General features: G+C 43.0%; 1 protein-coding gene across 3 annotated transcripts in view; it reads right to left on the reverse strand.

The window, feature by feature from the left end:
- Positions 1-1400: 1400 nt before the first annotated feature.
- NR1H4 (nuclear receptor subfamily 1 group H member 4) overlaps positions 1401-25920 on the reverse strand; it is a 49473-nt gene continuing 24953 nt past the window's right edge. For 2 of the 3 annotated variants that reach the window (XM_073327412.2, XM_073327411.2), the window contains 3 exons: positions 21559-21705; positions 4552-4665; positions 1402-1925 (listed from right to left, as the gene is read on the reverse strand). In XM_073327412.2, coding sequence (XP_073183513.1) covers positions 1687-1925; positions 4552-4665; positions 21559-21705 — 500 coding nt within the window. In that variant the 3' untranslated portion in view covers positions 1402-1686. Of the gene's footprint in view, positions 1926-4551; positions 4666-21558; positions 21706-25920 lie in introns of all 3 variants that reach the window. The other variant, XM_073327410.1, reaches the window with a different exon arrangement.

The following is a 25920-nucleotide window of genomic DNA, read 5'->3' on the forward strand; positions in this document are numbered from 1 at the left end:
TTCTTTCCCTTGTTTGCTGTGTAGAAGACCTGCCGAAATAGGAGGTGAAACTGGTTAACGGACTAAACAGTGAAAATAGTGGAAGTTACGGGGCAGAAAGTGCCATCAGATCCACAAAGTAAACAGCCTGGAGAAAGATTTCAGAGTAGCAGCGTGTTAGTCTGTATCCGCAAAAAGAAAAGGAGGACTTGTGGCACCTTAGAAATGACCCATCTTGATTATCACTACAAAAGGTTTCCCCCCCCCGCTCTCCTGCTGATAATAGCTCACTTTACGTGATCACTCTTGTTACAGTCTGTATGGTAACACCCATTGTTTCATGTTCTCTGTGTATATAAATCTCCTCACCGTATTTTCCACTGAATGCATCTGATGAAGTGAGTTGTAGCTCACAAAAGCTTATGCTCAAATAAATTGGTTAGTCTCTAAGGTGCCACAAGTCCTCCTTTTCTTTAAACTGGAGAAAGTAGAGAAAAATGCTTATTTTCCATGTTTCAGAGTAGCAGCCGTGTTAGTCTGTATTCGCAAAAAGAAAAGGAGTACTTGTGGCACCTTAGAGACTAACCAATTTATTTGAGCATAAGCTTTCGTGAGCTACAGCTCACTTCATCGGATGCATAAAGTGAAAAATGCAGTGAGGATGTTTTATACACACAGACCATGAAAAAATGGGTGTTTATCACTTCAAAAAGTTTTCTCCCCCCCCACCCCACTCTCCTGCTGGTAATAGCTTATCTAAAGGGATCACTCTCTTTACAATGTGTATGATAATCAAGGTGGGCCATTTCCAGCACATATTTTCCACGTAACCTTTGCTTTACTACTCTTGGGTTTTACCTGTAACATTAGAGAGGATTGTGATTTTCAGATTGACAGTGTCCCTTTAATAGTGTCCCCATAAAATTAGTGCTACATTTATTGTATTAGTTTTAAGAATGATACCTGTTTTTAAGACATCAATAGTGAGATTTAGCTCAGAGCTGCTGATCACGGATAACTATTTCTGTTATGTAACCTATTGTAAAATAGGATAGTCTATGGTGGAATTCCACAAAATACACAATGTTACCTCAATTTTACTTATGAATATTGATAATGCAAAGAGAACAAGAAGTTACATATTTATGGCATGCAAGAAATAGTTCGATAGCCTGTTTTGAGGCTCTTTCCATTTGCTAGAGCCAACTGGTTGTCCACCCATTTGAGCAAATAAGAGCTTGGACATCTCAAATTAACACATTTCATGGTTAAAAGATAAAAGTATGTCATAGCATAAATCATTTCCATTAGTTTATTACAGTAAATATTTGAACAATGTCCTTTAATACAAAAGGTCAAGCATAATAGTACTGTGATGAACAAATATTATGAAAACCTGCATCACCCATTTTAAAAGAAAGAACTGAAAAATATAATCATTCATTTCAGAAGGAACTAATAGGGTATCTCAGTGATGCTGAAGATTATCTTTTTGATCTGAAAGTATAAATACAGGGAAAGTTGTTCTATATTCACATGTGAAAGGCTGATAGTTACATAACATTCAGTACATAATGAACAAAGTTTCTGTATGAAATCCTTTGTGTGTTTTCTTTGTGTGTAAAAAAGAAATAAAGAAAAGTTAAAGAAATAACTGTTGAGTAGTTCTATGAAAATAAATGCTATTTGGTCCTTTAAAAATATTTATCACTGCACATCCCAGATTTCACAGAGAAGAGGAGTAAATTTATGATCATTCACTCTCCATGACATCAGCATCTCTGCATGATGATGGTTAAATGTCCGTAATTCTGTAAGACGGCCCAGAAGACATGCAAAATGTTGAGGGTTATCAGTGTGGTAAAGCTTGCAGAGTTTTTGTAAAACTTCAAGCAGTGGTTCTTGAAGTCTTTCCACAGACTCTCTATCCTTTATGTATTGTCGATCTGGTTTGTTTTAAAAAGAATAAGGAAAAAATAATTAGCAAGTATGTATTTTTGTAGATTGCAAACACTTCTCTGAATCTCTTATGAGAAATGGATGGACTGCAGCCTAGAGTATGTAATATTAAACCTTTTTACCCTAGCATAGGGCAACAGTCAAACCTGCCGAAAAGAATGTTTCAAGGCAAGAGGAAGTGTAAGGATCTCAGGACTTGTCTACATGATGCATTAGTGCTCATCAGCGGGGGGGGGGGTGAATTCTAATATGCACCAGTGTATCGTGCACTAATTGTCCCTGTGGATCCTACAGGTGCACGCTAAAGTTCATCAGTGTGCTTTGTGCATTAGAATTTACACCCCAGTTGGTGCACACTAATGCACTATGTAGACAAGCCCTAGTATTGCAATTATGATTGAGACTGCTCTTTTTAATACATACTCCCTTTTTGCAACCAATCATAACTAGCAACAAAACTAATTTTCAGGCAGAAGCTTCTCATGCCAGCAGCTTTGTCTTCTGGGGACAATAACTTGGCCTCTTTTTAGTTTGCTTCTTTTTATTACAGGAAAACACACACACAAATTAAATAATAAAACAAAGCTGATCCTTCATCTTTTACTCATTTAGTATGAAATACATCCCAGTACAGAGGACCAGCACAAAGCTCTAAGCAATGGTGGAAAACATTTTTCCATCAAAACTGTTTTTCTAGCTAAAATTGGATTTTTAACTAAACAATCTTTTTTGTGAAAAGTTTCAGCTGTCGATGGATCATTTTAACTTCAAACACTCAAAGCTTTTTATTAGAAAATGTTGCCACCATACCTCCGAGGTATTGTAATTCAGATTCCTTGTATCGCTGTTCTCCTCTATGGCCTGCGCTCCCCACCTTGACTACATCACCCATGATGCACTGCAACCAGGAACTCTCACAATGCATTGTGAGGGCTCACCAAGAGGGGAAGAAGTCATGTATCATGAGATATGTAGGCCAGCCAGGGAGACGGGCCCATAGAAGAGAATGAGGGCATGAATCATCCAAACTACATCTTGCATTCAGCAACATGGTGGCATTTACAAATCAAGATTTCTAGTTTTCAGCTGAAAGCTTTTGGTCAAAATTTTTTGGTTTTCATTGTTTTTCCCCATCTAATTTTTTTTTTTGGGGTGGAGGGGGACTCTTTTCCTGGCCATCTCCTGGTACCACCATGGGCAGCGGGTGAAGCTTCTTCTCGGAGAGGCTAGCTCCCCATCCCACCTCTTCTGCTCACAGTCCCGCCCACACTCCACCCCAGGCCCTGCCCCCTCCCGAGCTGGGTCCCCTACCCACTGGCATCCCTCCTCTCCCTTTCCCCCTCCTCCCTGCTCAGCCTCCCCTGCCATTGCTCCTGGTCCCTCCTCCCCCACTCCACTGCTCAGCCCCCTCCCCACTCGCTGCATGCATCCCTCCTTCTCCTCTCCCCTCCTTGCTTGGCCCATCGCTGGTGAGCGGTGGTGGGCAAGCGGGGAGGAGGCTGAGTGGGGAGGAGAGAAGGAACCAGCAAGTGGCAGTGGGCACCTCCAGAGTTGGGGGTGGAGAGTGCTGGAGAGGAGCAGCCAGATGGAGAACATCAAGCTTTTATATGTGCCATGCAGGTTCCTGGGCAGCTGAGGAGGTGGTATCTGCTACTCAGCTTCCCGAGTTCATCAGTAATCTCCCTGGGGAGTCCAAGGGACCGGGGAAGCTGAGTAGCAGATACCGCCTCCTCAGCCGCCCGGAAACTTGCATGGCGCATAATAAATAAGCAAAAACTTCCCGTGGAAGCCCATTCCCAGAAGGGAGGGAAAGAGGCGGGGCCACCAAAGCCCAGGCATCTGGTTCAGCAGCAGCTGCGCCAAGGGAGGCTTAGCCTCTCCTGGCTTGTTATACCTGCCGATCCATGGGCACCAGTAAGAACTGTACTTAGAGCTTGGTTTTTGCCATATTGCATGTTGGAATGGGAGTGACTGCCAAGTTATGTGAATAAGCAATTGGTCCCTATTCCAGCCATTTTATGACCTGTATGCCTTGTCCCAGAATTCTCCTGTACCACTCCTGTGACGGAAGGCCTTTGGTACCATAAAACTTCTTCATATGTTTTGGTGAAAGCTGGAATAGGAACTAGTAGTAATAATAGTAAATACATTGTAGTAGGACCGAAAGGCCTTAATTGGGATTGGGGCACCATTGTACCGGTGCTATATAAACACAGAAAAGAGAAAATCCTGGTCCTGACGGGGCTTACAACATAAAAAACAGCTACTTTCCCTCCCCTGCTTCTGCCGGCACGTTTTCTACCATGTACTTATGATATGCCAGCCAGAGTTTGTTCTTCAAGACTTAATCCCTTTGCTGCTGGTTCTTGAGCACAGTATACATGATGTGGAAGCTTCCTTTCAAAGTTCTGATGTTCCACTGAAATCTCAATGGAATGTTAGGACATATTTGCTACTATATATCATCAACACTTGGGAGTTTTCCATACAAGAGAAAAGAAAAGCCCTTTCTGATAAGTAACAATATCTTAATTTTTATTTAGCTGCTACAGGCAAGTCATTTCCTGTATGTAAAAATTATTGTCGACTATTGAATTTAGAAATAGAAATTACCTGGAGTTAAGATAACTATTGCTGTAAGTAGAGCATACTCTTCTTCTGTCATCTTCAGTTCTCCAACGCTTTTATAAAAACCAAACATGGGGGTTATGTAATCATCAGCGATACCTGTTAAAAAATTCAATGATATAATCAGATTTTTTTAAAATATACTAAAAATAAATAGTTTTATCTGTGGCCCTCTTGGCCTAAGCAGCTAGCTAAATATTTGGGCCTTTGCCAGGTTGTTTCCGTTAAAGGAGAAATTGGTGATAGTCAGTATTGCTTTAGTGAAATCCTGTTGACTCCCAAAGAATGTACACAAAGTCCTGTTTCTGTGAACACAGTAGGAACAAACAACAGGAGACAGTTTCTTTGCTCATGGTTTCCAAGCCTGCCTTTCCAGTGAGTCCTGTGCCCCAAAAAGCTCTGTCTCTCTCTCTTAAGGTCACATTCATGACTGCATCTGTCTGTCTGCTGGCTTTCTGGTGGCTTTCTGCATCCAATACACGCAGCTTGCCAAATAATCCGCTAGCCCCTGCATTTGCAATCAGTCCCAGAAAAACCTGTCAGGATATGTCTACATTGCAGTTAAAACCCCACAGCTGGCCTGTGTCAGATGACTTGGACTCATGGGGCTCAGGCTAAGGGGCTATTTAATTGCAGTGTAAACACTCAGGCTGGCATCCTAGCTCTAGGACCCCGCAACAAGGGAGGGTCCCAGAGCCTAGGTTTCAGCCAGAACTTGAACATCTATACTGCAATTTTATACCCCACAGCCCAAACCTGTGAGCCTGAATGAGCTGACATGGGCCAGCCATAGGTGTTCTATTGCAGTGTAGACATACCCTGAGTTCACCCTTGGGGTCAGAGCTAAGGGCATTATGCTGTGTGACACTTGCATCTGTAAGGTATTTGGACCAAGGAACAATGACACTTTCTGGCTCTCTGATTATTCTTTGGGCCAAACCAAACAGGGGCATCCTAGACAGCGTCCTAGACAGTTAGCAGGGAAAGAAGGGTATGTAGCTGCTGCTAGCTTCCCAAACCCCTTAGAACCTGTGACTGTGCCAACCTCAGCTGGTTCATTAATCTAAGAGACTGGTGTTCTCCCAGAAAAAAGGGAATCCCGTGCCCAATTCCTGCCCCTTCTTTTAGAGCAAATATGGTATGTTTATATATGATCCTGATGGGCAGGATCCCCAGGGAGAATAACATGATGGGGAAAGGAGTCCAGGAGAGCTGGCTGTGTTTTAAAGAATCCTTATTGAGGTTACAAGGACAAACCATCCCGATGTGTAGAAAGAATAGTAAATATGACAGGCGACCAGCTTAGCTTAACAGTGAAATCCTTGCTGATCTTAAACACAAAAAAAAGCTTACAAGGAGTGGGAGATTGGACAAATGACCAGGGAAGAGTATAAAAATATTGCTCGGACATGCAGGAGTGAAATCAGGAAGGCCAAATCACACCTGGAGTTGCAGCTAGCAAGAGATGTTAAGAGTAAAAAGAAGGGTTTCTTCAGGTATGTTAGCAACAAGAAGAAAGTCAAGAAAAGTGTGGGCCCCTTACTGAATGAGGGAGGCAACCTAGTGACAGAGGATGTGGAAAAAGCTAATGTACTCAATGCTTTTTTTGCCTCTGTCTTCACGAACAAGGTCAGCTCCCAGACTACTGCACTGGGCAGCACAGCATGGGGAGGAGGTGACCAGCCCTCTGTGGAGAAAGAAGTGGTTCGGGACTATTTAGAAAAGCTGGACGAGCACAAGTCCATGGGGCTGGATGCGCTGCATCCAAGAGTGCTAAAGGAGTTGGCGGATGTGATTGCAGAGCCATTGGCTATTATCTTTGAAAACTCATGGCGATCGGGGGAAGTCCCGGACGACTGGAAAAAGGCTAATGTAGTGCCCATCTTTTAAAAAGGGAAGAAGGAGGATCCTGGGAACTACAGGCCAGTCAGCCTCAGTCCCTGGAAAAATCATGGAGCAGGTCCTCATGGAATCAATTCTGAAGCACTTAGAGGAGAGGAAAGTGATCAGGAACAGACATCATGGATTCACCAAGGGCAAGTCATGCCTAACTAACCTAATTGCCTTCTATGAAGAGATAACTGGCTCTGTGGATGAGGGAAAAGCAGTGGACGTGTTATTCCTTGACTTTAGCAAAGCTTTTGACACGGTCTCCCACAGTATTCTTGCCAGCAAGTTAAAGAAGTATGGGCTGGATTAATGGACTATAAGGTAGATAGAAAGTTGGCTAGATTGTCAGGCTCAATGGGTAGTGATGTCTAGTTGGCAGCCGGTATCAAGTGGAGTGCCCCAAGGGTCGGTCCTCGGGCCGGTTTTGTTCAATATCTTCATAAATGATCTGGAGGATGGTGTAGATTGCATCCTCAGCAAGTTTGCAGATGACACTAAACTGGGAGGAGAGGTAGATATGCTGGAAGGTAGGGATAGGATACAGAGGGACCTAGACAAATTGGAGGATGGGGCCAAAAGAAATTTGATGAGGTTCAACAAGGACAAGTGCAGAGTCCTGCACTCAGGACGGAAGAATCCCATGCACCGCTACAGACTAGGGACCAAATGGCTAGGCAGCGGTTCTGCAGAAAAGGACCTGGGATTACAGTGGATGAGAAGCTCGATATGAGTCAACAGTGTGCCCTTGTTGCCAAGAAGGCCAATGGCATTTTGGGATGTATAAGTAGGGGCACTGCCAGCAGATCGAGGGACCTGATCGTTCCCCTCTATTCGACATTGGTGAGGCCTCATCTGGAGTACTGTGTCCAGTTTTGGGCCCCACACTACAAGAAGGATGTGGAAAAATTGGAAAGCGTCCAGCGGAGGGCAACAAAAATGATTAGGGGACTGGAACACATGACTTATGAGGAGAGGCTGAGGGAACTGGGATTGTTTAGTCTGCAGAAGAGAAGAATGAGGGGGGATTTGATAGCTGCTTTCAACTACCTGAAAGGGGGTTCCAAAGAGAATGGATCTAGACTGTTCTCAGTGGTAGCAGATGACAGAACAAGGAGTAATGGTCTCAAGTTGCAGTGGGGGAGGTTTAGGTTGGATATTAGGAAAAAACTTTTTCACTAGGAGGGTGGTGAAACACTGGAATGCGTTACCTAGGGAGGTGGTGGAATCTCCTTCCTTAGAAGTTTTTAAGGTCAGGCTTGACAGAGCCCTGGCTGGGATGATTTCATTGGGAATTGGTCCTGCTTTGAGCAGGGGGTTGGATTAGATGACCTCCTGAGGTCCCTTCCAACCCTGATATTCTATGATTCTATGATTCTGTGACTCTTCGGTCTAGAGACCATGGGCTTGATTCTTATTTATGCTCAGGCACCTTTACAGCACTCTGGACTTAAATTACATTCAAACCCACTTTATCTCCTTTACACTGTGCCTTAGTGCACTTGAGAATCAGGCCCAATTAATTCATGCCTTTTTTATCGGAGAGCAGGGTGCATTATAACTTTCATATTAAAATAGGGCTTTTGCAAGATTGCTTAATACAGCTGCTTAAAGCTGTCTGATGGTGGGCATCTGGGGTGTGTTTAGAATTCCACACCAGTGGTTCTGCAGTAGCAATGCCATAGGTTTGAAGGAAGGGATCCTACTCTATTTCCAAAAGTGAAAACTTTGTGACTTGTTCTTTAGTTATCTCAATCCCTAGGAAGAAACGTATTTCTGAGTTTTGAGCTAATCTTGGCTAAAAGTTAAGGCTTTGGGTGGAAACCACTGTGGTTTTTCATGATTTACACAAAAAGGAAGCTAAACTTTGTAGTTTTAGTCACATTTTGCTTTGAGGTTTGGAGATTGTTCAAACCCGAAAACTCAAAGTGAAAATCAGTGGATGCAAAGCCACAGGAAGCAAAATCGAAAAATTGAGAGGTCACTTGACTAAACTATGATTAGTCACTTTCTGCTGCTGCTATAGAAATAAACATTTCTACGGTTTGGAATAAACTAGCAACAAAGAACACACTCTTTGGAGAGTAAATCTAACCCATGGTGCACACTGTAATTAAACATACAACATTAACCACCTGTGTTAATTTCAGGTTACGAACTGCAGTACTGAAGCTCTTATCACAAGTTTTCACATAGTCAGGCCCTTTTTAGAAGGGTCAGAATCAATGAAGCAGAAATGTATGACAAGTGTCCGCTTGTCATATGTGAGTTAATTGTACTCTTGGGGCTTCAAAAACAATGAACTACAGCCAGAGCCTCTAATTTTCCACTGTAATTTTTCTCATAATTATCAGAGTTAGCTATTTAAAATGTTGAACAACTGTTTCACTAAGCTTTCAGGTTCATCTATTCCTTTAGAAAGAGAATGCTTTTTAAAAGTACCACTATGATTAAATATGACAAAATTAAATGCCAAAGCTCATATGAAAACTGAAAAATGTAAAAGATCTGTACAGTTTAGCATTGGCGGTTGCCAGAAAGAACTCCCCATTGGAAGCGAATGGCACAAAAATGACTGCATGAAGGTCTGGGAGCAAACAAAACATGTCCAAATTTGTTGTGCCATTAGATTACCATCGTCGTCTTGATTGGAAGCATGGAAAATAGGAGAGGGAAGGGAGAATCCTAGCAAGACTGCCTCCTTCCCACTCCTGACTCATTGCTCTCCCCCAGTTTCCTTTGTTGCCACCTCTCCTGATTGTCTCATGACATCTGGTACTTCAGCCCCTGCAGTCAAGTGATTATATGAGAATCCCAGCTTTTGTTTTTTAAAAAAGTTTCTAGCCCTTATGGTTGTGGAGAAAAGCTTGAAAACATGACTAGAGGGTACCCCAACGTCTCAAAAGCTAGAAGGCAAACAAAAGGAGCCCCAAGTGTAGTTTATTTTAAAATCTCATGATTTTTCAGCCAATCACATTTTTTGGGGTGCTGACTTGAGCTTTGAATGGTTGGCATTGGTGGTGATGAGTTTCTACGCTGTTTTCTTTAGCCTCTCTGATACACAGTGTACCCAAAGCAAAATAAAAATGACAACAATCAGAGGTCCCAATTCTGGAGAAGGGTGTAGTCACTCTGCACCATGCCAGCAGTGGAATCTGGATCTAAAACAGGCATAGGTGGCCATGGAAAGATCATCCCATGGTAGAGAGATTCTCTAGTGGCTCCTACATAGGGGGAAATGGCTGGGGTTTCCCTGCACCTTCTCTGATCCATGGCTGCCTTATCTGTCTTTATCTAGTGCTAGGTCAATGGAAGAAGTCTTCCACTGACCTATTATCATCTGTCAGAGAGGTGGATTACCTACGCTGATAGGAGAATCTTTCTCATTGGTGTAGGTAATGTCTATGCTGTGTTGCTGTAGTGTTGTCAGTGTTGACAAGTCGTATATGCCTGTACAATGCCTAGCACAATGAGGCCCTGACCTCAGCACCACTGTGATACAAATAATAAATTTTATAATAATAAACAGGAAAGGGAGGAAAGAATGAAAAGGAGTGCTACAGTATTAGAGAGTATGTTTATGTTGAAACCAAAAAGAATAGAATTTTGCAATGTTTCAATAGTCGAATGAAGCAAGAGACTATTGTTAGCTAAATATGTAAAATGATAAGCCCCAGTGGAAGAGGCTTTTCTGGTTTTGTTCTATTCATCTTTCTACAGACCTCTTCCACACTATTTCATCATGCACTAACTGCTGTTTCATCACAAGAGGGAGCTGTTTTCTTATATGACTGAAAATATTTCAGTTTGGACTTAATAAACCCCATCAGAAAAAAAAATAGAAATGTTTAAAATGCCTGATTGTTTTTTTTAAATTGCTATTATGACATATATAGAGGTGGTCTCATCTCCCTTCAGGTGCTTAAGAACCACATTATAGGTGGTGTTTGGATAGTAATTAGGGGGAGTTATGGGACCTTCTCAAATGTCACTGCTGCAGTTTGCAGTTTAGAAGTGAAGCCAAGACATATTGTGTTTGTAGTTTTATTCTAAATTTTTAATTTGATTTTAAAAGTCTTTCTGGCTTCACCAAGAACAGAAAAAATAAGGACAGGTTTCAGAGTAGCAGCCATGTTAGTCTGTATTCGCAAAAAGAAAAGGAGGACTTGTGGCACCTTAGAGACTAACAAATTTATTTGAGCATAAGCTTTCGTGAGCATCCGATGAAGTGAGCTGTAGCTCACGAAAGCTCATGCTCAAATAAATTTGTTAGTCGCTAAGGTGCCACAAGTCCTCCTTTTCTTTTTGAGAAAAAATAAGCTAGCTCTTACTTTTGTTTATAAAAAATCTGTACGAGATGTAGAAGAAATCTGTGCTATATATTGTTCTGTAGGCACATCTTCCTGATTAATATTCATCAGCCACCCCTTCTTCCCTCTTTCAAAAATCTTCTGCTAGTCCCATTTGTTCTGTGAAGCATTTCAGCTACAAAGAACATGCTCTACTCTGTGTGCCATTTTGTAATGTCATGTATCATACAGATCTGGGCCTACAAGGGTTGATCCATCTTCTATGGAGTCATTTCATTGACTTCAGTATATGAGTAAAGTGTCCTAAACAAATAAGAGTCTCTGCCTTGAAAAGCTTTACTGTCTAATGACTTGATGCAACTTCTAGGGAAATCAATGGGAGATAGTCATGAAATCTTTTCATGAAAGCTCATCAAAGCGGAGACTCTTATTTGTCCAGCCCACTTTACCTATTGTACAACTTTATTAATATCCATGGTTTCATATACATGATTTTTATCTTGCTTTTAAGGGTTTAGTCCTGCAATCCTTAGACTGGCGAAACACTCCTTAAAGGCAATGTGAATGATGTCCGCAGCTTCAGGCCCTAAGCAGTTAGCTGGTTAAAACCAGAGAAAATGAGTATTCCTTTCCCTAGTAGCCAGTCAGTATTTATCACTACATTTATTTATAAGCTACATTTTCTGTATGTGTTTATTTTCATTTGCCTCTTTTCAATAATAAAAATTAAACAGACGTACCTGAAGGTAAGCTTTAGAGAAGTGTTTATGACATCTAGATGTTTTTTTAAAAAACTTCTACCAGGGAGAATGTTTTGTTCTAATTAACAATGACTAATACTGTGTTGTTAATATGGATGAAAAGATCTTTCATCTGGATAAGTGTGAAGGTGCCAGTGGATATTAATCCTAGCAGTAAATGAACTGTTGTTTTATGGAAAACAAAATGTATTAATTACTCACTAAATTATAACTTCTCTCTCACAGAATCTTGTCTATCAAAATTGTTTTCCAGAATCAGAAACTTTCACTGGAAACTTTGACTTTTATTTTATTTGAATGTTAACAGTGAAATTCATCACAGGACCCTATAATAATTGGGGCAGATACACCCAGGGTCTCTGCTGGCTGCGAGCGGTGTAGAGCCTGGCAGGGCATAGTCGACTTAGTAGAGAGGTTGCAGGACCAGAAAGTGGACACTTGACCTCTCCTCCATCAGGTACTCTTAGGGAGATGAGCAGGGAGAGGCATTAGCTGAGAAGAAGTCATGACCAGTGAAGGAAGTGGTGCATCTCCTCCACATTCACCAGTGAGGCTCAAATGGAACCACAACTGCAGACCAAAGAAGCTACCCAGCCAATGCTTAACATGGTTTGGAAAAGTGGGGGTCTTATCACGCCCACATCTGCCCATCCCATGCTCAGCAATTAATTCTGTCTCCCACCCCCAAATCAATCCTGTCCCCCAATCTGCCACTCATAAATTCTGTCCCGCCAGCCCCACCTCTGTTCCTACTGCAGCTTGTGGGGGGTTTCATCCCCCCAAACCTGAGGGGGCTGCAGTAGAGTCCTCTCTCCCACTTCCCAGGGTGGGTGTTGCAGGGAGGGAATTGGGGGGCAGAGGAAGCAGCCCATTGCTCACAGGAGTGAGGTGGTAGCAGAACTGGCATGGGCTGCCTGGCTCCTTATCTCCCTCCTCCCAGGGGCATCACTTCAGCATCCCACCTTCCTGCTAAGGCCACAGCTGCTCATGGGGGAGGAGCGCGGTCCCATCCTGGATGTAGGCAGGGTGGTGGCATGGCATGGCCATCTTATCCCAGGGAGTAGGGGGGTGGAAAGCTTGAGGAAGGTGTCTCAGTGATGGCCAGCCTAGGGCAAGGATTGGGGGCAGGTTCCCTCTGCATTGTCAGCTCCAGTCCAGACTGCCGCTGCTGCTTCCTGCCCAGCCAGTGAGCAGAAGGAGCAACATGCAGATTAGGAGCCCCAGCCCAGGCCGCACCACAGCAGTGTCCCCCCCTCCTACCCCAGCCCTGGGGAGGCAACATAGTGTCAACTGGCAAGGAGCTAGGAAAGGTCTGGGGAAGGGAAAACCAAGGCTGGGGGGAAGCGACTGTCCCCCGTGCAATAGAATATGATGCCCCTGTCCTCCCACCTTGAGAATGGTGTCAGGTTGCTGAGGGGAGGGGAAGAGAGCTCTGCCTCCTACCTGCATCAGCCCTGATTGGCTACTCTTCCCCAGGCGGTAGGAAAGTGGGAAAAGCACCCAACCAGAAGGGCTTCCCCGGGCAGCAATTAAAATGTGCACCCCTCAGCAACCCAGCTCACTCCCTAGAAATTGTATGTGCCAGGTCTGTGACTTGTTTCACAACCCAACCCACTTTCAGTACTACCCCAGCAGAAACCCCCTGAGGGAAGGTGGTGGTGGAAACACCACACACCCTCCGTTGGGGGAATTACCTGCAGGTAGGGAAGAAGGCCTGGCTGGCAAGGAAGTATAATTTACACTTCCCTTAGTGTTGGTGACTCTAGTCTATATATGTAAACATACAGTAGTAGTCAGCTTGGGAAGCATATTTATATCGAAGGAAAGCGGTTGTGTTCTCTGTGGTCTGTCTCAGTGTGCAAATTTAGTAGAAAATTCCCTGTGTATTGCAATTAGAATGCAGTATTCCCCTGCCTCTGTAGATACGAATTAAACACTTACACCTATTTATCTAGCTATAATGCAGGAATATGGAATTGGCTACTTCATGTGGCTCTGAAATATTCATGAACAGAATTTTCCCATTCTATATATACCCATGGCTGTGTGTATTACAATGCAGTGAAATGTTACGGAAGACGTTAAAACATCGAGTTTTAAAGAGGTTGTGTTTATTTGCTTGTTTTTGTCTTCTTCTTTTTCAGCAATTCCATTTTGAACGTGTTTTAAAAATTGTGTCACTGTGGACAACACTACCATCCTGTCCGTCACTCGGGCTATAACCTGGGCATTATTTTCTTCTTAGAACTATTTGTGGGTCCTCACTCCCAGCCAAATCTAAGTCTTGCTGAAAAACATCTCTCAGATACAACTTTTCTTAGCCATCCACACAGCTAAAGCCCTCATCCTGGCTCTCATCTCGTGTCTCAATTACTGCAACACCCTTTACTCTGACCTTGACAAATACAATCTTGCCCCACTGACATCTATTTAGAATACTGCTGCAAAGATCTTTTCCTAGACCATCACTTTGATCATGTCACGCTTTCTGGCGATCCCTCCACTGGCTCCTCCTTCTCTATCTCATCAAACAGACACTACCTGTCTTCACTTTCAAGGCCCTATCCTTTCCTATCCTCTCACATTCACTAACAAGGAGTCAACTCTCGTGTCCGATTGGCCCAAGATACCAGCCTCCATTGACCACTTAGTACAAAGGTATTTGTTTGAAAATTTAACTTTTCTCACGCTGTCCCTCACATGTGGGAGCAGTTCCCCGTACACATCTTCAAAGCTAAGTCTTTAGTCCTCTCCAAATCCCTCCTTAAAACTCTCCTTTAGTATGATGCAAAAATCTTGACAACATGTGGGCTGCTTGTATGTTGAGACCACTCCCTGTCATGCTGATCAATAATGCCTCATTGTTTCCTGGCACTCCCCTATCTGTTGTCTCTTGTCTGATACTAAGATTGTAAGCTCTTGGGGACAGGGACTGTCTTCTTGTTCTGTGTCTGTACAGCAGCTGGTACAATGGAGTACTGGTCCAAGGCTAGGACTCCTAGATGCTACAGTAATACAAGTAATTAATAAATAATAACAACAATAATAATTTATTTTAGTATTATTATTAATTTACTATTATGTATAAAGCTGGAAATACTGGAAGTGATTGTCCATTATTCCTGAGCCAAATTTTGCTTTTGAGTGCACATGAGAGACTCTTATTGAAATCAGTGGGAACCACGTGTTCACATGCAAGGACAGAATGTAGACTCTTACCAATATTTTAGAATAAAGTGGTTACTTCCCTTCCTGCCTTTATCTCATTGTTGATGGGTTTCAGGTGCTAAAGGGCAATAGGCAATAGTGTATTTCACACTGACAGGTATTCTTCTACTCACTGAAAAATTAGAGCCAGATTCTACCACACTTACTGATGTGAAGTAGCATTTTATTCCTTAACGCTGATATCGACAGGCTTATTCGTGGAATAATGTGCTAGAGTAAAAGAATCAGAATCTGATACTTAATGACTTCCAGAAAAGCAGTGTCATCATAGTTACAATGTATAAATACTCATTGAGAAAATATTTTGCCCTTCATAAACGTTTTAATAATATTGCACTATCAATAAGTGGAATCTGCAAAGCACCTTTAAAATTACAGAAGTAAACTAGGCATATTCCTGAGATGTCAGCCTTTCACAGAAATAACCAGGTAATTGCAATGTGGTACGCATTCTGCAGCATCAATTAACATAAAAAAAAGGCACAAGCTTTCATTAACGTTAAATAGGTTTCCTCGGTAGCCCACATAGGAGAGGAATTCAGTTTCAGCAACATTTAAAGAAAGAACTTTTATATCGTATTATGTAAAAAACCCTGAGGGCATAAACAAGACAGTTGGTGAGATGTGCTGCTACTTAGCCAGTATGTTAGTCACACTAATAAATAAAACCATATTGCATCAGCATAAGAATCAAATGAAAGCTGCTAATGCTGAAAGGTCATCGCCACCAGATCTCTATGGTTTCTTTATCAGGAAAATGTTAAATTCAATACAACTGTAGAGGGGGAATAGCATAAATATTAATAGATGAAAGCCATTTCTAAGAGCACATCATGACAGATGACAAAACATTGGACAGCTTGCGACTTTCAGGCAGTTTTTCCCCATTTTCATGGGTCCATATATCAAAGCCTGACAATAGGACCCAGCTGACATTTAGACACTCGCCTACATCTAAAAATGATCCTATATGGATTGAAGTTCTGACTAAGGACGAAATTCAAAAATATACTACTCCTTTTTAAGAGGGTCAGTCTTTGGTGCCCTTCTAGAAGCTCCAAGTATTCCTGATACATTATTGCTTCCCTCTACTCTCATCCTTATCCTTTTATATAGTATGCTTACCTGCTTTGAATTTTGCTCAGCTATATTTATGTTTCCTCAGTGGTTCTTTTTTCTGTTTGTGTGGTTTTTCTTTTCATTCAATTTTGTCTTGCACGTTTGCTGCTTGTTTTGCATTGTTCTCCCCTCTGCATCATATTTTTTACTGCTCTTGGATTTTGCCTTCTTACCTAGGTTAGTTTTAAATTCTTTGCCTGAATTATTTGTTTAGCATTTTCGTAACAAGAAATAATGGCAGTGGGTGTCTGCAATTTTTAGTACAACATATTCATGGGGGTTAAGGCCAGAAGGGACCAGTAGATTATCTAATCTGACCTCCTGTATATCACAGGCCATTAAATTTCACCCAGTTACCCCTGTATTGAGCCCAATAACTTGTGTATATAAATGAATTGCATTAGTAATATTTATGCTTACATATACACCTTAACTAAAATTTTCAAAGATGACAAGTGAAAATTGCTTTAATTTTGGGGTGTCCAACTTAAGACAACTTAAAGAAATTTGATTTTCAGAAGATAGGTGCTCAGTGCTTTATGAAAATTAGGCCCCTTTAGGGTGTAATAAGTTGGACACCTTAAAACAGAGTCACCCCAAATCACTAGTCACTTTTGAAAATTTAGACCCCAGATATTAATAATCCAATTCTGAAGTTTGACCCTGTGACTACTTACTAAAGTGAGATTCCATTTTTTTTATGTGCTAGACTACTTTCCAATATGGAATTATTTATCTCTAATTATTGATTCATTTTAAACAAACTGCCCAAATAATATAAAATATGAACAGCTGTGTTGTGGTGAGTTTTCAGACAAGCATTTTTCCTCTAAAGTTTGTGGTTCCCAGTGGTTCTCAAACTAGGGCAGCCGCTTGTTCAGGGAAAGCCCCTGGAGGGCTCGGCCGGTTTGTTTACCGGCCGCATCTGCAGGTTCGGCCGATCGTGGCTCCCACTGGCCGCGGTTCGCTGCTCCAGGCCAATGGGGGCTGCAGGAAGGGCGGCCAGCACATCCCTCGGCCCGTGCCACTTCCCACAGCCCCCATTGGCCTGGAGCGCTGAACCGCGGCCAGTGGGAGCTACGATCGGCCGAACCTGCGGACGCGGATGGTAAACAAACCGGCCTTGCCCGCCAGGGGCTTTCCCTGAACCAGCGGTGGCCCTAGTTTGAGAACCACTGCAGTAGACTAACAAACTGTCAGGCATGCTACAACAGTTCATGTGTCTATACCTTAGTCTTCAAAACACCAAAAAGAGTCTCAGAGTAGCAGCCGTGTTAGTCTGTATCTGCAAAAGGAAAAGGAGGACTTGTGGCACCTTAGAGACTATCAAATTTATTTGGGCATAAGCTTTCGATGAAGTGAGCTGTAGCTCACGAAAGCTTATGCTCAAATAAATTTGTTAGTCTCTAAGGTGCCACAAGTCCTCCTTTTCTTTTTGCAAAAAGAGTCTGTAATTTTTCTATCCCGTAGCATATTATTATGTTAATTTTGTTGGGGTCTGGGCTACATATTCCATTAAATTCCTACCATATTTTAAGATTCTAGAAGCATCCTATAATAAGTCAGTGGCAGATGGCGTATGAAAGAAATATTTGTTGAGCTTAACAGAGTGCATTTGTGAGATAGACAAAAGTATCATTTTGCATTTCATAATAACTGTCCCTCTCTAAAGTGGAGAAAATTTACAGCCAAACATTGCAGATTTGCAGCTTTCTAACTAACTGGTATAAGTTCAACAAAGTACGGAGGAAGTAAACTTAGGTATTCTTTGCATATTTGCATGTTGCATTGTATGTTCAAGCCTAAGGTAATGAAAATTTTTGATGAGAGAATTGTACTGACAATGCTTTTTTTCCCTTTACATTATCTGAAGCTATATACATTGCAAATATCCAAGGGCCTGACACTGATACCCCCTACTCATGCAGAGTAGTACCTCAGTCCATGAGTAATCTGATTAATTTCAAAATCACTGGGACTACTGCTGGAGCAAGGACCTATTCAATATGAGTAAGAGTATCAGAATCAGCTGCAAAATGATTACTGTTTTGCCTTTATTTTGGTCAGAGGGAAAGCAGTCCTGCAAACACACACTTTTAACCCCATCACTTTTGGGCAGGAAAGTCTGGGGGAGGCAAGACTATATATAGTGAAACCAGGAGGGGAATGGAAGGTTATTTTGCCCGGCTCTTTGGAGGCCATGGGTCCTCAAGAAATTTACTGTCTGGGATATTTTAGAAGTTTTAATAGCATAAAAAGGAGGTAAGCTTGCACCCTCTAGTTTGCATTGTAAGCCTATTTTTAATGGTAGTTTGAATGACTACCACCCTGTGGTTTTGGAAATGTGCAAAAGCACAGAAAGATAAAAATATAATGCAAAGACAAACACTGATATAAAAAGAATTAGGGGAAAGTAGCAAAGGCCTGGCCTGACATAATTAATTAATTCCTGGAGGGAGGCCTCATCTTTTGGAAAATAAGATTAGGGGAGGGTATAAATGTTGATTGCTAATAAATACATGTACATGTTTAAGAATATTTATTTTCTGATAAAGGCTCTTTCACTGGGAAAAGGTCCCATTAACCCGCAGAAGGCCATTGCTCCCAGAGCGGGAGGAGAGAGCCCTAAATTATGCGGGAAACAGTAGGATTTGACTTCCAATTTTCAAATGATGCCTTTTTACCTCTAACCACTTCTTTTCCTTTGTTGTTTAGCCATGGTGTCACTTTTTGGTCCTCTTATTATGTTTTTTAATTTGGGGTATACATTTAATTTGAGCCTGTATTTTGGTGTTTTTAAGAAGTTTCTATGCAGCTTGCAGGCATTTCACATTTGTGACTGTACCTGTTAATTTCCACTAGCTTCCTAATTTTTATGTTGTTCTCCTTTCTAAAGATAAATGTTACTCCAGTGGGCTTCTTTAGTATTTCTTTCCCCACACAAGAATGTTAAATTTAATTATGTTATCGTCACTATTACTGAGAACTTCATGTATATTCACCTCTTGGACCAAATCCTGTGCTCCACTTAGAACTAAATCAAGAATTGCTTCTCCCCTTGTGGGTTCCAGGACTAGCTGTTTCAAGAAGTAGTCATTTATGGTGTCTAGAAATTTTATTTCTGCCTCCTATCCCGAGGTGACATGTACCCAGGCAATATGTGGATAGTTGAAATCCCCCATTATTATTGAGTTTTCTATTTTTATAGCCTCTCTGATCTCCTGGAGCATTTCACAATCACTGTCACCATCCTGGTCAGGGGGTTGGTAGTATATTCCTTCCACTATATTCTTATTATTCAAGCATGGGATTTCTATCCATAGAGATTCTACTATACAATTTGATTTATTTAAGATTTTTACTATATTTGACTCTATGCTTTCTTTATAGTGCCACATCCCCACCAGCACGACCTACTCTGTGATTCCTATGTATTTTGTACCCTGGAATTACCATCTACCATTGATTATCATCGTTCCACCAAGTTTCTGTGATGCCTATTATATCAATAGGCTCATTTATTACCAGGCATTCAAGTTCTCCCAGTTTTAGTATATAGACTTCTAGCATTTGTATACAAGCACTTACAAAATTTGTCACTTTTTAGTTGTCTACCATTATATGATGGAATTGAATGGCACTCTTTTTCATCTGTTTGTCTTCAGCTCCAATCTGTACTTTATCAGCTTCTATCCTCTCCTCTTTACTAACATACAGAGATTCCCCGTTAATAGATCCTCCCCTAAGGGATGCCTCCATCTGAACCATGTGCTTCTCTGCACCTATCAGCTTTCCCCAGACCTTAATTTAAAAACTGCTCTACGACCTTTTTAATTTGACGCGCCAGCAATCTGGTTCCATTTTGGTTTAGGTGGCGCCCACCCTTCCTGTATAGGCTCCTCTTTTCCCCAAAAGTTCCCCAGTTCCTAATAAATCTAAACCCCTCCTCCCTACACCATTGTCTCAGCCACGCATTGAGGCCCTCCAGTGCTGCCTGTCTAACTGGCCCTGCTCATGGAACTGGAGGCATTTCAGAGAACACTGCCCTGGAGGTCCTGAACTTCAATCTCTTACCTAGTAGCCTAAATTTGGCCTCCAGGACCTCTCACCTGTCTTTCCCTATTTCACTGGTACATGCACCACGACCACCGGCTCCTCCCCAGCACTGCACATAAGCCTGTCTAGATGTCTCCAGAGATCTGCAACCTTTGCACCTGACAGGCAAGTCACCATGTGATTCTCCAGGTCATCACAAACACAGCTATCTATACTTCTAATGATTGAATCCCCCATTACTATTACCTGTCTCTTTCTAATAACTTGGGTCCCCTCCCTCGGAGAGATATCCTCAGTGCGAGAGTATACCATGAAATCATCTGGAAGGAGGATCCCAACTATAGGATCTCTTCCCTCCACTCCACTTTGATGTTCTTCCCAAGACTTTCATCCTTCTCAACAGCACAGAGGCTGTCGGACTGAGGGTGGGACCATTCTACTGTGTCCTGGAAAGTCTCATCTATGTACCTCTCTGCCTCCCTTAGCTCCTCCAGGTAAGCCACTATGGTCTCCAAAGCCCGTACACTGTCTCTGAGGACCACAAGTTCCCTGCACTGAATGCACACATATGCCACAAGGCACGTAATCATACATTTTGCATTCAGTGCAATAAACTGGATAGCCTCCACTCTGCTGCTGGACTTCTGCCTTCATTCTTTCTACTCATGTAGCTTTTGTTGTTGTTGTTATTATTTTGGGTGGGAGTGTTTACTGGCCTAAATTTAGAGACTGTTAATAATGTGTATCTGGCTTTCAGGCTCCTTCTCTAAACTCCCTCGCAAAACTCCCCTGTTAGCTGCTCCTGTTCACTAGCTCAGTGGTTCTCAATCAGCATACCCCTGGGGGTACACAAAGGTCTTCCGGGGGTACATTAAATTCTCTAGTATTTGCCTAGTTTTACAACAGACTACATAAAAAGCTCTAGCAAAGACAGTACAAACTAAAATTTCATACAATGACTTGTTTATACTGTTCTACATACTCTACACTGAAATGTAAGTACAGTGACTTGGCACAATACAGAACTTTTCCAAGTCTACAACAATTCCTAACCCGCGTTCAGTCCCTATTCAGCTGTTATTGAGCTGTTGTTGTTCTCAATTGTTGAGATCTGTGTTCAGACACTGTAAAATTCCATCATGCAGACCAGACCTTTGAGAGCCCTTATGAAGCGGAATGTGTACTGAAAATACATTACAACCATCATTGTTCAGTGCTCTTTATTCTCCGTGATCCTTCTTACCAACTGACCCAGAGAGGCAGGGTTTTTTCCCTCTCAATCATACACAGTAATAACCTATAATTCTTTTGTTATATTAATGACATTTACAAGCATATAAACTGACACTTTATTTGAACAACACAATAAAATGGCATTTTATTGTCACAGTTCTTTTATACTCACCCTTGAAGAGATACATTAGTTTCTTTGATATAGGCTAATTCATAATGTTTACAATGAAATTATGATTAAACATTTACCTCATGACCTTTGCACTCAAGGCTGACTGAGAAGAACAACATTCAAATAAACTATTTCATTACCAATTATAAACATTCTGAGCTAACATTTCAAGGACAAATGCTGACCCATGAAAGCAGGTCTTTTTTCCACTAAATAAAGCACCTACCGCTTTTGCGAATTCTTTCTTCTAAGAGGTCAGCATCTCCTACAGGAAGTTTCCTATTAAAGATCTCAGCTGAACGAAGGAACATAGCTTCTACTGCTGAGCCCTTCAGTAAAGCAATCTGATCTTCATGATCAAGGGTTTGAAAGCCTGGAAGGATATTAAAAATAAGAACATCAGTACTTTAAGTCCTATAGTTCTTAACCATAAGGTGCCATTTATTTTATTTAGCATTTGCATATTCGCTGAGCCAAGCAATAGCGTTCTTAGTGGCCAAGTGGGCCACTAAGCTGAATTCGGTTAGCAGGCATGCCATGCATCTGTATAAGAGCTAACTATGTCCTTATCAGGGCTGCTAAGTATTGTGGATGTAAGCAGAGTCAGGATGAGCTCCACCCTGACATTTGGTGGTGAGGTGTGGCAAGTTGTGGAAAAGAACTTCAGGGGCTGATCTCATTTGCATAGGCACACCCACCCCGCCTAGAATGAGGCCATAGCTGCCCAAATGGTCACTTTGGCTGCTGTGGGATCCCCAGTGTCTCTGTTATTGGGGCAGGAAGAATAAATTGTTATTACCCTGATTATGGGAATCAAGGACAGTGGAACTGTACTTGGCCTTTTGCTATGATGGAGGGACTCGCCATCAACTAAGTAGCACTCGCTAGGCAAGGTACATGGGTTCCAAAACTCTGTGAATAGAGAGGCTGGGAACAGGTATTAATACCTGGTGCTATGGGCCCCCTGGTGAGGGCCTTACATGCTAATTGCACTTCCTCCTCTCTCCACTGTGGAATATCAGAGCTAATTTTGATTCCATTAGGAGTCTAGTTACAGGCTGCTGAGCTGAATTCACTTTGGGCTAATGGTGCACCAGCACTGTGGCTCCCCTACTACAAGCTGAAATCACAAAAGAGCTGAAATCACTGAGTGTTGTGTTAAGTAGTAGGGGAGCCTGAAGCTATATGGTAGAGCTGTTTGCAGCACGGTGAGCGGAGCGGCTGGCGGAGCAGTTCAGTTTGTGGGATGGCGAGCAGAGCGGCTGGTGGAGTGGAGCCCCATGGAGAGGTGGGGCCATCAGTGTTGGACCAAGTAAGGTGCCCCTTAACACCCCCCCCCCCAATCTCCACCCAGGTTGGGAGGTAAAAACTCTGCAGATAAACTTTCGAACTCTGGGGCTGCCCTGACCAGGGACAGAGACTTTTCGGTCATTGGACTTTTGGGACTTTGGGTGATTTGGGGTTGCTGGACTCAAGAACCATAGGGAAAGGGCATGCCCCAATTTGCTTGGGGTGGGTTTTGCTCATGGGTTGTGTTATGAATCCTGTTGGTGGTGTTTCCCCAACATAATGCCACATTGTTTCTCTCTGTTATTAAAAGGCTTTTGCTACACTCAGACTATGTGCTTGCGAGAGGGGAAGTATTGCCTCTTGGAGGCGCCCAGCGGGGGTGGTATATATTTGTCCCAGGTCACTGGGTGGGGCCTCGAGCCGGTTTTGCATTGTGTTATTGGAATGGATCCCCTAGATATTGAACCCGGCCCTTGTTGCTGCCAACTCTGACGGGCAGAAGGGTTACATGTACATTTAAGCCTGGATTCAGCTGGGGGCAGCACCGGGGCTTGGGGCTTTAGCTACGGGGTCAGCGCTGGGACTGAAACCAATGCTTCCCTCATACCTAAAGCCCCAAACCCTGGCTACCCCTGCGGGGTTGAAGCTGGGAACGGATCCGTGGGGCTGAAGTGCTGAGCCCTGGCACCCCCCACGCGGCAGAAGCCAGGAGCAGAGTCACAGTGCTGAAGCCCCAAACCCCAGAGCTCCCCCCAGTCTAAAGCTCTGAGCCCCAATGCTCCTGGGGGTCAGAAACCCCCAGCCCTCCCCCTGCCTAGACTCCAGACCCTCCTACACACCCTGAGGCTGCAGCCCCAACCCCTCCATAGCTGAAGCCGTGAGCCCCAGGGCTAAAGCCCCGAGGCAGTACAGTATTTGCTGTTTTTTGGTGGTGGTTGTTTTTTGTCTCTGCTGCTTCCTGACTGATGACTTCTTGTTTCACAGGGTGTCCGGTTGACTGGTAAGTCCATAACTCTGGTGTTCGTATCTTTGAGGTTCTGCTGTATAGGGATATGTGCAAAGAAGGGGCTGGCAATCAAAAATCATGCCTCCTTTTCATTATTTTTAAGCTTTGTTATTTTGGATAAAGGCTTCCCCCTATATTTTGGATAGGGATTTATCCTTTCTGTGGGCCTGGATTCTTTCCCTATTGTAGTAAATTGCCAAACTCCCATAAACTTCAGTGAGTGCAGAATGGGGCCTCTACATACAAGAGTGGAACTGAAGGTTACGAAAAGCCCAGTTCATGCTGACTGCCACTACAAATCCAGTACAATGAGCCTGTACCAAGTCTGTGAAGCAGCACACAAACAAGGAAATAGAATACAGAGAATGAAAGGAAATAGTTAAAGTCACAGATTTAAAGTCACAACAAGTAAACTGTACTAAATCTCACTACTTTAAATTTTCAAATGGCAGTTGTATTTGATCCTAGAAGGCCCTTTCCCTTTTTTCCTCAGTATACACTGATGAACATAACTCTGAAAAGAGCTTGATTTGTTCCGCAGTTCCAGTTATTTTACTCTAACAAGACTGCAAGCCCAATATTTTCAAGAGAATCCACTAATTTCAGGAGCCCAGGGGAAGTCTTTTGCCTGATTTTCTTAGGTGCTGAGGATCCATCCACCTCCTCCAGTTGAAATCAATGGGAACTGCAGGTGCGCGGCAGCTATGAAAATAAGGCTCAAGTTGGGTGCCCAAAATGAGGCAGTCAGAATTAGTGGAGACTTTTGAAGATTTGGGCCTCACTTTGTTCTTGACTTGAGGCCAACAGACCATCTGTATTACAGAAATCTTGTAAGGGTTTCCCCCCCTATTTCCTTTTTCAAACTGCCAGGCTCGCATCCTTCCAAGTCTCCCTCCCCCTCTCACTCACACATGTAGGTGTGTGTAATCTTGTTTTGGATCAGGTAAGATTGCCTTCAACTTGATTAGCATAGAACAAATTAAATTCCTGCTTTAGTGTTAATAAAGAATTGGTAGCATTATCATCTTTCAGCGGTGAACTGAACCCATTCAAAATTCATTCACTTTATTTTTTTCATTTATTTCCTGTGAACCTGTGCCCATTAGTTTGCAAAAGAAAATACAATTGGAACTGTAATACTGTAGAGGCTTTAAAATAATCCCATAACAGAGGGAGGAAAAGGGCAATGCTAGAAAAAATGAAATTTTAACATATTGGAATATGAAAATATGTATGTATGAATGAAGGTGAGAGGCAAAATGGTCTAGTGCAGCAGTTCTCAATGAGGGATCCACAGCCCCCCGGGAGTTGCGAGCTGATTTCAGTGGGTCCATGAGCTCTGGTGCCCCACAGGACAGAAACCCCAAGCCCTTGGGCAGAGTTGCTCCCCCATAAATTGCAGTGCTTTAACCAGAGCGGGGCAGGCCCATACACACCCCCTCACCTCCTCCTCTCCCACATTGCTCCTAGGCCCCACCCCCTGGCCAGGTCAGAGGCAGGAAGCCGGAACCGCAGCTGCTGCTCTGGCTGGTACCATGGAGCGGGCAGCCAAGGCACTTCCCCGTCTCCCCCCGCCTGCACCCCTTCATGCTGCTGGTGCCCAGCGCTGCAGCTGTTCCTCAACTCCCAGCCTCCTTTGACTGCTTGCTGGCAAAGCCCTTGGGGAGCAGCCACTACTCCTGGCACACAACTGCTAGCTACCCCTTCCCTGCACCCTGAGCTACCCCACCCCCTTTCTGCACATGGCCCCTAGCCAGCCCCTGCCTGCACCCTGAGTGGTTTTCAAACTTTTTGAGCTGAGCCCCCACTTTGAGTTTTAATTTTTGGTTGCCTTCCCCCTGGGCCCTGGAGTTTTTATGGCATGTTTGGGGATGGGGGAGGAGGCTCAGCAAGAAAAAGGTTGAGAACCCCTGGTCTAGTGGATGGGGCACTGAACTAAGGACTCAAGAAACCTCTGTGTAGGGATTAATGACCAGTGGATCTACCCGCCCTACCTCCACGCCTCTTTACTCCAAGCCACACGGCACAGAAAGGTGCGGGGAACCTCACACAGAGATGGGTTCCATGGCACAGGAGTAGAGATGGATGACCTGCAGATACTCTGCACTCCTCCTCTCCAAATAGAAAAACTCTGCCTCTTGTGCTGTATCTGAAGCCACGTGGGATGGGGCAGGATGTGCTTCAGAATGAATCTAACAGAGCCGTGACACATTTGGCCTCTCGAGGTAGCATGATGCTAGATTTTTATAATGCCTCTTCCACTGAGAATTGAAAAACTGAAATCTCATTTTC

Source organism: Lepidochelys kempii, chromosome 1, assembly GCF_965140285.1.
Source record: "Lepidochelys kempii isolate rLepKem1 chromosome 1, rLepKem1.hap1, whole genome shotgun sequence".
NCBI lineage: Eukaryota > Metazoa > Chordata > Testudines > Cheloniidae > Lepidochelys > Lepidochelys kempii.